Raw genomic sequence first — 15,703 nt, forward strand, 5'->3', positions numbered from 1 at the left:
CATGTCCCTAATATGCTCCTGAAGTCGAACGTTAAAAACTCTTTTGGCTTCCCCTACCTGAAAAAAGACCACAAGAACAGGAAAGGGTATAAATAACATGTTTTGAAGTGAAAGCATAAGATGAAGTGGAATGGAAATGTATCCCATTAATTGTGTCAAAAGACCTAACTATATCGTCACACACTATGCATTTTCCACAAGGAATAGTTCCAATATTGTCAGGAGGTGCATTTAAAACATCTTCAGGTGCAACAAACGAATTATGTACTACCATGTCCCTAACATTTCAACCTCTCTTATAGGATATAAGGGGGATGTTGTATAACTTATTAACACCATTTTTTACTACTAAGTAAAAAGGGCCAATAATATTAAGCAATGTCAACTACTTCTTTATTAAAAATATTAAAAGTCGTGAGAAAATAAATTCTTCTCTCTCCATTGTTTTTAAAATTTACCATATTCTCATGGTTATATTTAATAACTGGGGTATGTATAACTTTATAATAGTAAAAAAACTTTCCTAGAGGCAATTATTAATCCATCATAACCTCTTTGTTTAAATGCAATAAACATATTTATTATTTCTTTCTTAAGTATTGCAGAATCATTACACAAACGGCTTACTCTCAAGAGTTTATTATATGGTAAAGCCTTTATTACATAAGAGGGGTGACAACTTTTGCTATCTAAAAAGTGTATCTCCTCATTTAATTTCCTATGAATACTGGAAATTATAGTATTATCATGAATTTCAAGTCTCACATCTAAATATGTAACAATTTTACCTGTTTGCAGGCCATCAAATTGCAAATTAAAACAATTACTCTGTAGAGCATTTACAAATGATAAAATTAAATTTTCACCTCCTTTACACAAAAAAAATCAGATCATCTATGTACCTACAGTATAGTACTACAAAATCTGTAAAAAAGCTTAACTTATTTAAGTACTCAATTTCAAATAACTCCATAATCAAATTAGTATACATGGGTGAGAATGAAGCACCCATAGCTGTTCCTTGCTGTTGTTGGTAAATACATCCATTAAACTCAAAAGAATTATTAGACTAAAATAAATCAAATCAATAATATAATTACTTACTTGAATTGAGCCTAAAAAATAAGGCTTGTAGGCCTAAGAAATGTGAAATACTGGTATAAAGACTTTTTACATCTATAACTATCCAGAAAAAATAATTTTCACATCTTACTGTCTTAACCTTCCCTAAAAAAAAATCAAAAGAATCTTTAATATAAGATTCTAACTTCACCACATAATTTACCAAGTTAAGAATGAAGAAATACCCCTCTATCATGTAAAAAACATCTAAGAAGCTACTATTGGTCAACCTGAGTGTAAAAATAGACTTTTATGACTTTTGGGAAGACAATAAAATTTAGCTATAGAACTACCCATTCAATTTTACCTCTACATCTTGTTTTGTGAAATAACCTAATCTGTAGCCCTTCCCTAATAGTTCTTTAAAATTAGAAATCACCTGATAATAGTCACGTTCCCCTACCTGTTTGTAAACATTATCATCAGACAAATGATCCATGCACTTTTCTTAAATAGTCTTTATAATGAAGGATTACAATTTTTTTACCCTTATCTGATGGCTTTATAACTATATCATGTCTTTTACTAAGATGTAACAATGTTTTCCATTCATCTTTAGTCAAGTTATATTGCACGTTCCCTTTATGCAAGAAAAACTCTTGTAATTTAGTTTCCATGGCATAATTAATCATCATTGAAAACTGCTGTATAACTTCATCTGAAAAAGGTGGAACAAATTTGCTCTTATATAAGACAGTTGAGGTATCTGAAAAACAATACGCATTTATATTATCTAATGAGTCAACAGAGGAATTGTATGAAAAAAATGCATAATTTTCATCACTTTTACTTTCAGAAACATTCAAAGAAATAGCTTCACCCACCTCCTTCTTAGATTCATAAAAAATCTTCCAAATGTAACTTCCTTACAAGTTGAAAAAATTTAATTTTTAAACAAAATGCCTAGGTAGACAAGTGGATATACATTTTAATCCACGCTGTAATACTGAAAACTCTGTCTCCGTAAGATCAATACCTGACAAATTAATGAGAAAACCCTTCGAGTCCTGAACAACAGTTTGTTTAATCACACTACAAACACTGTTAAAGTCAATATTTAGTTTTCTTACTGTTTGGTTTGAAATATTGTCCGTCTTTGTTACCATCAAAGTGTCTCATTTTGCTGTTTTGATTTTGGTCATAATACTTCCCTGGACCATGAAAATTATCCCTCAAATAATTTGGTTGCCTTGGCGGTAAAGGAGGATAACCATTCTCCTCACTTTTTGATTCCGCTGTACTGTTTGTTACCTCTGAAGAAGCAAAAGAAACGTTGAGCTGCTTCTTCCATTTACCGGGAATGTTATGTTATGCCTTCCTCCATTCTCCTGACTGGTTAATATTTTGAAAGCCTTTCCTGCATTGTAGTCACATATATCATGGTCCAATTTGTGGATCTTTCTTTTAATTATATCATTTGATGCCTCTTCAAGCTTACAGTTATAAGAACAAAGCAATTGTGGTGGAGCACGAAGCAACAATCTCTTCCCTGAGTTTAAGCTGCTTAATGATGTCTCTGTCTAACAAAATGTGTAACCACTCCTTCATACACTTATGATCAGCAGCTACCCATCTATCTTCAACGGCTGCTTCAATAGGGTCAGAGGTATCAAAAGGAGTGGTGGGGCTCTTAACAAATCTTAAGCCACGAGGGGTAACATCAATATCCAGATATCTCTTTAGACCCAAAATGTTGTAATGTAGAGCATTTTCTTTATAGAGCAGTCTCTCCAATGAATCAACAGCACTATGAACATCAGAAGGAAATTGTATAGATTCCACTTTACCTACTCCATTGAATGGATTATTTGACCTTTTATTTCTACCTTCTTCAAGTAATCTTTTCCAGGACCTTACAGACTCCATGCTCACGGTTCCGGAGGTACCTTCCATGGAGTGGACCCTAAGCTGAACACCAATATGCTGGATAGGTGTAGAATCTAGGGAGTTATCAGGAAAAAATGTGTGGTAGTTGTGTAGATGAAACACTGGTCATGAATATCCAAAAAAAAAAAAACACACCAAAAAATACCAAAATTGCAGAAAACCACTTGACCAGTGAAGTACACACTGCACACAGAATATAAACTATATGGCACTATGAGAACACTCTTTTATTTGGTATTTTATATTTGTATCTATGTATATACAGGAAGTGATGTTATGTAATTGGGAGATTTTTTTCTGATAAAAAGAGAGGGTACTCTCTTTGAGCATTTTATGCCTGAAGAAGCAGTTTGTGTGACAGCATTATTCTTGAAATAATAAATTGCATTGTACTTTTCACTTGTTATTTTCAGTGCACTTTCTTTTGAACTTCTTGAGCTTGTCAAAAACCCCTAAGTGGGTTTTGTGTCAAATGCCTTGGCCATGTCAAGATAGGCATAGTGAAACATATTTCCCTCATCCATTGCTTTTTTATGAGTTTCTCAAAGAAGTCCTTTAGGTAGAGTAGGCATGGCCTGCCCTTGACAAAATTAGATGGGGTTGGGTCAAGTGTCTAGAGGTTTCCTTTGTCAATATTGATTATTCCCATGATAATTATTTCCATGGCTTTGCATACGTGATTAGTTTGTATGGTCTCTAGATGGCCCACATTTGTGCAGAGGGATGATGGTTGCTGTTCTCCAGTCATGAACAACAAAGCCTGTTTAGAGGCCACAGTTAAATAGTGATTCCAGAAAGCCTGATAAATTATGCTTCATTCTATTTAGAAGGCAGCCTAGGATACTGTCAGGGCCCATTGATGCAGTGTTCTTGGCCTTAGAGAGTCCATTGATGATTTGTTCCCTAGTGATAGTAAAGGGAGTTATATCTGATGGTATTTCCTGATGGGAGTCTGGACAGTTAGAGAGAGGGGTAAAGTTTGAGCTGAATTTCTTTGCCATTTGGTTTGCTCTATTTTCTGGTACAGTATAGGTGGCTAAATTAACAATGAGCTCTGCATATAACTGTGTATTCCCCTTAAGGTTGCAAACATAGCTAAATAATGCCTTGTGGTTGTTCTTGGCCTGTAAGGGCAAATTTGTATCAAATTTAGTTTTGGTAGACTTTATTTCTCCTCCAAGCTGTTTGTTTAGTTTGATAATAGTACTTTTATCCAGCTGGGTGCTACACCTCCTAATTTTTATCATAATCTTCTTTCTTCTGTTTTACAGCCTGTTGATGTTGTGATTCCACCAGTGTGACTTGTTTTATTGAGTTTGTTCTTTACTTATACCTGGTAGGTACAGCTGTATCTGTACAGCTATTAACTTTATTGTACAGGGTTTCTGTGAACAGTTCCATATAGGCAACAGTGTTCTTAGGTTCTGGGGGGGGGGGGGTTGAAGTTTTGCCAGGTTATCAGTTAACAGTAGAAAGCCTTAGGGTAGTTCCTGAACATTCCAGTGTTATCTGGGGTTCCAGATTTTATTTTTCTTCAAAGCAGATCATTTTGTGGTCTGACCTCACCAGAGAGGACATTATACCAAGGGATGTGCATCACTCTCAATTATTAATCAGGACAGTATTCAGTATGTTTGCACCCCTGGTCAGCGTATTGACAATCTGGTCCAGGGAGCTTGTGTTTATAAAATCCAGGAATCTCTGTGCTTGTACAGTTGGTGTCATATATGATTCCCAGTTAATAGTGGGCTAATTAAAGTTGTCCATGATTATGGTATTGGGTGAATGGTAAGTGTTTCTAGTAAGCTTAAATACATGTTATGGGTTTCCTTGGTCACCAAAGGGGACCTACAGCTTGCAAGGAAGTGGTATGGGATTTTGCATATGATGATGTGAACATGGAGAAGCTCAAGTACAATGTCCTGTGTGACCAACTTTGAGATATATTTATTTCTGAAGTAAATCAAGACTCCTTCACCTTCCATCCCTGACTGTGTAGTAGCTAGTCTAAATGTGTGAAAGGCATTATATCCTTGCAGTACAGGGTGTTTTCTGCATCTTTAAACCATGTCTCAGTGACCACACAGACATCAGCATTCTTTAGGGTGAGAAAAGCTTACAGAAAATGGAGTTTCTTGTTTCGACTCCTAGCGCTGAGCAGTAACACCTTTACATTTTCTTGCTTTTGAGTTGCTATGTCAGAGGTACTCTGGGGGAGGACAGTGCTTTAGTTAATATTTAAAAGTCTAGATAGGAGAGGTGCAGTGTGATATGTTGACCACATCCTTCCATGCTGACAAATATTACACCCTCCTTTAGAATGACACCAGTTATTAATCCAGTTATTAAAGACAAGTCATCTTCCATTCCTATTGTGGCTTCATCCTTGGAGAAAACAGAATGCTGCTCAATGCTGTTCAGTGCTAGGCTCATACCAGCCTGGGACAGATATTCCAAGAGCTCCACAATGCCTCTCTTCATATAGTCTAAGGAGATGTGTCTCAGGCCATTTACACCACCATGGACAATGACTGAGTCATCTGGTACTTGTGGTCTTATGACCTGAGAGCATGCATATGGTGGATCCTGGACCCTGATAAGCAACTGACTGTGACTTTCTCATTACTTAACCTTGTGACGGGGACATCAGTATGTCTCACAATGGTGTCTCCAATGACCACAACACTGAGTTGCGTGATGGCTTGCCTTATGGACTTAGAAGTAAAATCTCCACAAGATGTGGCTATATGTGTTGATGTGGGTGTTGTTTTAAAAGAGTACATTTGAAGCTGCTGAGAGCATTTGTTATGTGTGCTTCATCTAGGGATTATTTGGTGTTTAGGAAAGTTACATTTAAGTGCCTCATCATATGTGAGTCTATGTGTCTGCTTCATGCTGTGTGTCTTGGGTCCAGAGTATGAATACTGAAAACCTACTTCACATTAAGACTGCTTTTATGTGAGATCTTTGCCTCCAGTGACATTGTTTGAATACATCTCTCACAGACCTTACCAGTTTGTTTGAAAATTAGCTGGTTGAAAATAAACATGAGAACTTCTACATTGCCTTAGGAAGCCCATCTTCACCAAGCTGGCAACTGCAATAGTTGGAAAGTTCATATCAATGGCAAGAGGTCCTATTGATTACAGTAATAATATAGAGTAATGTCAGATGTATCTGGTTTGCAGTTCTGGGGGGCAGTAGTTGTCACTGTGCAAACTAATTGTCCTGAATGCAACTACATATTCGTGAAATTTCAAGAATGTTTTTACAGGAAAATGTCAACCTGAAGGGCCTGCATCCATACATGGCATTGCCAAACACTTGAAGGGAAACTACTATAATAGAGCCTAAGGATTTAGGATGAAGTGTTTAAGAAGATATTCTAAATCTATGTTAGATAGTAGATAACCAATCAGTACTTACCAAAAAGAAAGAATTAGCTTTGCCAAGAATGAAGAATAGTGGGGATTTACCTAAGTGTCTGCTACCTGGCTATACTGATGTTGGTTTCATCACAGCTTCACAATGCTGTTATATAAGGCCCCTTTGCTTCTTCTCTCACCAGACGTAAAACAGTCTCACTAATCCCAAGACAAGAAGCAGGCCACAGGCTCTTTGGTAATCAACAGTCTTGTCTTAGATGATGCCGGGGTCTCTAGGCTTACTATAGCCTTTTCCTGGTAAATGTCTTCAATAGCAGCCAAACCAATGAGGAAAGTGTCATACAGACACTCACTGCACCATCAGAGACATTCAGGAATCAATGCCCTCTGCTCCTTCAAACACTAGTAGCAAAACAGTCGCACAAATTCCAAGCTGACCTATGAAGCAGTTATCAGGCTTTCTGGTGATCAACAATCATGTCCCTATGCTCCTTCTCCTATCAGAAGCAAAACCGAAGCACTAAACCCAAGATGACTACTGACAGGCAGAATGTGGATTCCTCACTGATTGGTGGTTTTGGACCAGATGGTGCAGATTTTCAAGAAAAGATGGAAACATGTTAATATCTTAAGAGTTGCACTGTGCACTAAGCAGTTAGATATAAAAGAAGGATAACTAACCCAAGCTTTCACAGTCTAAGGGGAGAGCTGCTAATTTTAAAAGGGTAAGATAAATTGGTTGGAAGTGGGCATTTAATATTCTGGCTCTATGGAATACAGTGGGAGGGCCAATGAATTTAAATAGTGGGGGAGTCACTTCCCAAACTGATATATTTTTTTTCTTACTGACAATAGACAATGAAAGAGGAGAGGGTAGGAATTATGTGGTCAAATTAACATAAAGGGTGGGCATTTAGACGGTGAATTTAATTTCTGTGTGACTCATAAGACAGACAGCTCTTTTTTTACTAGGTTAAAAATGCAATAGAAAACAGAATACAGTTAAAAAACAGTATAATAAAAATGCACCACAATATGCAAAACAGAAAAAAATGCAGCAATAAATTACAAATTACAGGAAAGTGATATAAAGGAAAACAAACCTTTACCTCATAGCAGTCTATGTCTGAGTCTGGGTGAGCTTTTCCAGTAAAGCCTTGATTAAAATGTTGACTCATCAAGAAAGTTTATATAGTTTTAAGCAACATTTGAAGGTAATATCATTATACAGATTAAATGTGACTGTGATACTGAGTTCCAGAACAATTTGTATTTAATGAACATCTAACTGAGCTTTTTGGACAAGATACACAAAATCTGCGCAAATCCAGCTTGGCCTGTGTCAAACAGTTTGTTGCAACATGCATCTATTTCCACTGCATCAGGTATGCAGTAGGAATTGATGTTTTAATTAGCAACACCCTACAGCCTATGCTAGATGCAATTAACCCTTTTCAAAGATGTTATCAGCAAACCTCTGAGTAGTAAGAACTGAAGTGCTAAGCAAAAGGTGCAACAAATTGCATGTTGCAAGCTGTTTGCATGCACAACCATGTTTGTGATACAGCGCTTTATGTTTTAAATTCTCAGCCCTACATTTGCTGTCACCTCATACATTCCCATTCTGCTTTGCAACTAGTGAAAATGACAATAATTCTAATAATAGAAATTCTTAGCAAACAGGTTTCTGAAATAGTTTACTGTTAATAGTTTCTTATATTTCTTTTGCTTTAAGTGAAAATAACCTTACCCACAAAATTACATTTTTATTTCGCTAGAAATCAAGTAATAAATTCCAGCCATAGATTCCATAAACCTACATTGTTCAGGTCACCATTTAATTATCATTTGCATTATCATTTGCAGTATCGCCACTGTTGACCTTTGACCCCAAACATGCTATTTTATTATTAGTTGAACATGTACAGAAAATGTGTCTGTTTGGAGAGTCAAATACGAGTTATAATAAAGTGTAGCCATTTTTGTGAGTCACATCCTTTGTTTTTTTACCTTACCTGAACATATTCTCCAGGACATGGACAGGTGTTTTCTGATTTTCCAGTGATCAGCTCTGGCAAAGGAGGGCACCAGGAACACTCAAGAGGATTATTGTCATCTCTCTGTGGAGGAACAGGAGAGATATTATAAATGCAGCAGACCACACATTTAACACGACCAGTTCTTTTCTTGAAATAATTTTCTGTATTATTGTGTTTTCCACAGTACCATTTTCTTATCAACAAGCAATGGCAACTGTTGGACCATCAATACTCCAATCCTTTTGCATTTGGCACCTTGTACACTATATCATCTCACAGAGGGGTCCCTTCTTGAAGCAGGAACATGCCTTTTGGTGCCCATAAGTTGACTATCAGAAATATGAACATGAACAGTTTATTAGCCTGATACCTTTTTATTACATACGGCTGAATTTTCATTAATGCACTATTTATACCCTATGAACATGTCTATGCTTCTCTTAAAAGGGCATAGCCTGCTCAGTAGTAAATGGCACCCCAGTGGAGGAGGGTGCTCACCTCCTTGATCTAATTGCTTTGGCTTGCACTGGCCTACAGCTTTGCTAAAGACTGACTCTGCCATGCAGTGTCCTACACCTTCTACACTCCTAACAGAAAGACAGCGGGCCTCTAGCCATTCATTCCTTCTTCCCCAAAACAGCCCTTCAATAACCAAAAATATTATTGAACCTGAGTCACCAGTGATGTGGGTGGACACCCTGGCCTTATGCTATGGTGAAAAGTTCTGCTAAACAGCTGCAAACTGCTACAATGTTTATTCTTACCTTTTCAAGACAATGTTACATAGCCCACAAAAAGCATATGAACCACTACTTTGCATGAAAGCTTAACATTGAATGGACTATGAATATAATATTGTTAATGGAGTGTGAAATTTCTAAATGCAAGATTATTTGTGGTGTCTTATATCCATCCAAACCTTTAAACACTTTATAATCAGTTATCCCAAGCAACACTGTTTTTATTTTATTCTTATTTTTTATTACAATTTCTGCTCAGATAGTCCATAAAATCATAGACTTTCATTGTGGCTACACATTACATGGCCCACGTAGTCTACTCATTTCTTCCCATAACCAGATTATTTATTTTTAATTCTAGCCAGAGTAAAAAATCAGTTGCATCTATCACAAAAAAGATATTGAATTCCGCCACTGTTTGACTTTAGCATCTCTCCAGTAAGAGACTCCAAAATGGATTAAATCAAGAGCAAAAAGATGCTTAATAAGTAAATCTTAAACTCTAATCATGAGGACCAATCCACAATAACTAATTAACAATCTCTCTACAAACTGCATGCAGCATGGATAAAAATGTGAGTACTGGACAAGCTACCCCAAAAACCCTACTGAACCAGATGACTACAACTCACAAGCTCCAGCTTTGGTCAAGGATTGCTGCAAACAAGGACAAAGAGATGCCTGACCCACTGCAGGAGCTCTGTGATTTGATCTTGTAGCACTAGGACTTAACTGTACAGTGAAGCTGTTCAAATATTGCATCTGCGGGATTGTTGACTGCATTACTTTTTCATTGCATCGGTCTTGATGTTTATCTTATGTTAAGATTTCACAGTTTTGAATTAGTCAAGGTCACTGTGAATCTTCTCCTTTTTTCATCGTTTCCTTTGGGTCTGATAAAGCTTATAGCTCACAGTCAAAAGGACTTCATTCTTTTTAATTTTCTTTGCACACTGATTAGAATGTCAAAGTCTGAAATTAGAAGAAAAAAATAGATGCACCTGTACAATCTTGTGTTACAATAAAGATCTGGTTCACCAAGAGGTCAGTTAGGGTGGCATGTATGGTGTTCTGTTGCAATAGTTACAGTGTTTTCCTTTAGGCATACGGTAAAGGTAGAAAACATAAAACAACGAAAAGGTTATATTTCAAAGATACTTAAAAAGAAAAAGGAAACTGAAAAACTATTCAAGACTCAAGACTTCGAAATGATCTATTCATGACAAATTCATTTAAGAAGACAGAACACCAAAAACATGTGGACTGTAGAAACCACCCAAAAGCATGGATCCTCATCAGGTTGGGGTTATGTAACAAGCAGTATGGCTGTAGTGACTGTCTAGTAATAGATGGTAAGTTTAATTCTAATAGAGACAGCGACACGCTCAGGAAAGTTGGGTCTCAGCCAACTAAATACTTTCAAATTACTTTTGGAGAAAAATGCAAAACACGTTGCAATAGTCATCATTATTGCATTAAAGCAAAAGGCAACAAGAAGCTTTATCAATCTGCTGGTTCCTAAATCATATCATTAATGAACACAGTCCTGACTTCGACTGGATGCCCTTAAAAGCATGCAAAATACTGTGTAATTTTCAACTGAAATATGCTTTCTGATTGATATAGTTTTAATAGGAACAGCTGCGAATAAAAACAGTCGCGACTCCAACTGGATGCCCTGCAAAAGCTGGCAAAGCGCTATGAAATGTGCTGCTGAAATAAACATTCAACAAAACACACTACTGAAAAAGTGGATTTAGTCAAAACAGACTGGTACTAAAACAAAAGTTTATTTTAAGAATCAAAATGACTGTGCAGAAACATCTAAAACCAAAGTTCTGTGCATGAATCAATATAACTGGTGTTCAGACAAGAACTGGGTGCATTATTTTTGATGAAAACTACTAGCTCTCTGCAAAAAAATGTAAAATAGCACAAATGTTTCCTTTAAGGGTAATAGAGAACGGATACTGTGCATCAAATTGGGAACAGATAACTCATACTCAAATGGAGAGTATGAACCTAACAGGACCTTTTAATGTCAGTTCCTAAGGTTTCTTAATAACCAGCCACAGGCAGTCATGAGTGCCCTCCAAGTGTACTTCATACTGAGGTGAACATATTTAAGGGTTGTACTAGATGATAAGGTAGTAACTGTTTCTCAAATTTTGGATCTGATGTAGTCTTGTAGATGAAAGCAGTATCCTCTTTTAATTAAACTATTCCCAGCTGGATCAACTTGAGTCTGAAAAAATCTCCATTTTATTAAGGAACTTTAGAATATAAAAAATGTTACTTCATTAGAAAGTGTAGATTGTACCTCAATCAGTCATAGGATTTAAGATTTTCTAAAGCATCTTTTTGCTCTGATTTTAATCCAGTTTGGATTATTTCTTTGTCCTGACCCCTTCCCAATGGAAGTGACCAAGGTGGATTATTGACACTAGTATCCTTGGAGATTTAACATTGATTTACCTCTCTGGGAAGGTGGTTGTACCTCACTATTCATCAAAAATTTTTCTTTGTACCTTCCTTGAGTTGGAGACCCTGTACACTAAAACTGTATTTTGTTTTTGTTCCTTTCTTTCAATTTTGAAAGAGTGCACCCATGGCACATCAGCAAATTCATTTGAAGTATTTAAATACTTCTGTCCTATACCCCCCAACAAAATCATACACCCTTTTTCAAGGACTGTGAATCCTAAGCTCTTGCAATTGTTCTTTTTATGGCTTCTGATGATTACTTTCTATCAACTTTGCTTCTCTATGTACTGACTCTCTACTGCTTACTTACATCACAGCATACCTTTTTGGCTCACCTCTTATGGAAAATTAAGCATCAAAAATGGTGAGCCACCCCTCAATTTTATATATCTAGATAGATAGATACCAACCACATAGTAGCACCAGAGTGGAGAAAAGGGTAAAACCATTTAAAACTACTCCTCTAGCTTTCGCAGTACAACACATTGTGGTGAAATGCACCACAGTGTTGAAGTAAAGGAGCTCAACCACCAATGCAGCGATAACAAGTAACTGTGACACCCTGTAGAGTCTATAGCCTTGTGAACATGAGGGCTCTAGAACTGCATGCAATGCTCCACATGGGATCATACTGAATGTCTATGGAGAAGGGTAGCCACTTTCCTAGTTTCTTTGCATGCATTGCAGTATTCTGTTTATTCTGTTTGCTTCTCTGTCTCTGTATTATATTACTTATTTAACTCTAGTCATCTGAAAATTCACTTTCATTTTTTGGTACTGTTAATTGTTTTTCCCCCAATTGTGCACTCCTTCTGCAAGTTATTGTTTTCAAAGCGCACTATTGTACATTCTATTGCACCAAATTTAAGCTGCTTTAAATCAGTCCGATTTCAGCAAGGCCCTTTCCATACTTTCTATACATTCTTTCATACTATACTTGTCACATACCTTTGTGTGGTCAACATAAAATGTATATTTTCTTACAGACCTTCTATAGTATCTTCCACATTGCCATTAAAAAAGACGTCTCAGCACTACCTGTTCTGGTACCCATTTGAGTGGACCTATTTACAATTAAACTGTATTTATATCCATAATTTTACTTACGCTAGAGGTGTATAGAACCACTTCAGGACTGCCTCATGCATTCAGTAACCTTGGGCACAGTAATGTATCAACTTGTTAAAAATCTATGAAAGCAACCTCTACATCCCCTTGTTGGCACGGAATAATATTTTATATCCATTCCTGTTAAAATACTTAACAGACATGTTACTGCCAACTTGGTGTGAGAATATGTTTGCCCACCTGTTACACATTCTATAATATAACAGATGCTAGATGGGAAGAAAGATGAATTAATAAAAGGAGTCCATAAAAAATAGGCAATCAGTTTGGAGAATGTTTCAGTATGTCAAACTGAAAACTGCACATACTGTACATTAAAAACATCCTATATGGATTTTAGGATAGCAATTAGAAGTTGCTAGTGTCTGCACCTAAATTTCAACACACACACACACACACACACACACACACACACACACACACACACACACACACACACACACACACACACACACACACACACACACACACACACACACACACACACACACACACACACACACACACACACACACACACACACACACACACACACACACACACACACACACACACACACACACACACACACACACACACACACACACACACACACACACACACACACACACACACACAGTAAAGCACAAACATACCATGTACCTACCCCTGTTGTCAGAATATCCACATTGTCTCCTTTTTCCTTGCCCTTGGAATTTATGGATGATTGCATTCAGTTCTCAGTGCAAAATATTCATGTTTCACACTTCGCATCCTTTAGTAAAAGCATGTTAGTGCAGAAGTTGTTATCCTAGTTACTTTCTAAGTTTGTAGAAGAATAATTAAAATCCATTCATGATTTTGCCTTTGTTTTCATGACTGAGGTATAAGTTTGAGAAGTGTGTTTAATATTCCCTGTCCTTCTCCCTTGAGTGTTATGAACTGTTGCAGGCATGAAATAATGCCCAAGATCTTTAATATTTGTTAAGAAAAGGAGTTACATCTGCTGTCTAGTGGTCCCACCCACCCTCGTTCAGCATTAGTTTTAAGTGTTGTGAAGGCATGAGCTTGGCATTATCCCATGAAGACGCAATATTAAGGAATTATTCCTGGTGTCTAGTGCCCCCCCCCCATTTCTGTTTTACGTGACATGAAACCTCAGCTTAATGAGTTATCCTTGGTGTGTAATGGTACCCCCACTTCCCACTCATCATTACTTTTAAGTACCATGAAGGTATTAGCCTAAAAGGATATCCATGGTGTCTAGTGGTTTCCTTATCCCCAATCATCAGTAGTTTTAAGTGCCATAATAACACAAGTGTAAAAAGTTATCCCTGGTGCCTAGCATTCCCCTGACCCATTCTCATTTAACTCTCAAGGAGCTTTTCCTTTCTGGCCCTCCTTTGCAAAAGGGCAATTCTGCTAAGTCAGACTTTATTGGTAAACAATGTCAATAAATATTGAATAAAAAGTCCTACATAGTGTTTTTGATTTCCAAAAAAATAAAGTACTCAGACAGCATCTGAAAATTTTTCAAACCTCAACAAATTCATAAACACAGTGGGCCAAATTCATAAAAGGTATCATGAGGTGGAAGTGTACACCAGATGTACATCTCTAGATAACATTTTCAAATTCGGACACAGTCCAACTGAAGTGCTTTTGCTCGACGAAGTGCAGCACAGTGGTGGGCTGTCTCTGCGGCCATACAAAATGCTAATGAGGCATTCCAAGGATGGGGCATATGCTAGTCAGTCATGCTCTCCACTGGTACTGCCATTAGTAAGACATTTACATAGCCAAATGATTCATTTCAGCTGTATAAATTAGTACAGCTATTCCTGGGCACTCATGGTTATAAACACAGCCAAAAGTCCATATTCACTTACCACAGTAAGGTAAGAGGTAGGCTAAGTGTGTGTGTGTGTGTGTGTGTGTGTGTGTGTGTGTGTGTGTGTGTGTGTGTGTGTGTGTGTGTGTGTGTGTGTGTGTGTGTGTTTGTGCAATGAATTGTAAAAATTTGGTGCACTGTGGGTGGGAGGGTTGAGGTGACTTCATATACCCACATACCCCTGGACTAATGAGCAATGCCTGCAACACTGGGTAGGGGAAACAATAGCCACCAGGGATAACTCTATAGTCGAAGGTCAGGGAGGAACACTAGATACCAGGGATAACCTTAAAGATGTTGGTTGGTAGAAACACTAGACACCAGGGGATAACCTCTCATGCTGTTACAGTGTTTACACATAATGTGGGTGGGGGGAATCACTAGACACCAGGATAACCGCTGATACTGTAATGGTACTTACACATAGGGATGGAGGACACACTAGACACCAGGAATGCTCTGTATAGTGTGCCTTAAAGGCACTTAACTGAAAAAATAAATAATAATATAATGTGATCTAAAACACCACTGCACAACAGGGTTACTGTTAAGTAGCATTCCTTAAGGGCACTAAAAGGGATTCCAATCCTCTGCCCTCCTACTGAGGATGTTAGCTTTCTGTGAAATCCCTAAACACCAGGTATAACATCTTAAAAAAATAAGGGTTAGCAAAAAAAAAAAAAGACAACTACAAATGGGGCAGGGGGTAAAGCATTTAAACCCTGCACGCTTACCACAATAACCCTTGTCACTGGCACACTGTACTAACTGCTAACTTAGTGCAGCATTTTTTTAAAACATATATTGAGGATCTTGGTCATTATTCCATACCTGCAGCAAGCCATGATGTATGAGGGGGAGGGGCAGGAAACAGTAAGTATATCTCTCAACCTGTGTGTGCAAGGAAGGAAAATATCAGGGAAGAATTTTAATTATACCACCTAAAAACCTAGAAAGATGCTATGCTAACAGCTTTTACACTACCATGGATTTATATAAAGTGTGAAAATTCTAATTTCTGGCATTAATGACTGTTGGAAATAGTCT

At 37.2% G+C, this 15,703-nt stretch overlaps 1 protein-coding gene across 1 annotated transcript in view; it reads right to left on the reverse strand.

Annotated features, from left to right (window-relative positions):
• LOC122792777 (atrial natriuretic peptide receptor 1-like) overlaps window positions 1-15,703 on the reverse strand; it is a 1,260,614-nt gene that overhangs the window by 308,876 nt on the left and 936,035 nt on the right. Inside the window, exon 17 of the mRNA XM_044060347.1 lies at window positions 8,411-8,515. Coding sequence (XP_043916282.1) covers window positions 8,411-8,515 — 105 coding nt within the window. The remainder of the gene's footprint in view (window positions 1-8,410; window positions 8,516-15,703) is intronic.

This window comes from Protopterus annectens, chromosome 2.part0 (genome assembly GCF_019279795.1).
Source record: "Protopterus annectens isolate FY-2018-M chromosome 2.part0, PAN1.0, whole genome shotgun sequence".
NCBI classification, from domain to species: domain Eukaryota; kingdom Metazoa; phylum Chordata; order Ceratodontiformes; family Protopteridae; genus Protopterus; species Protopterus annectens.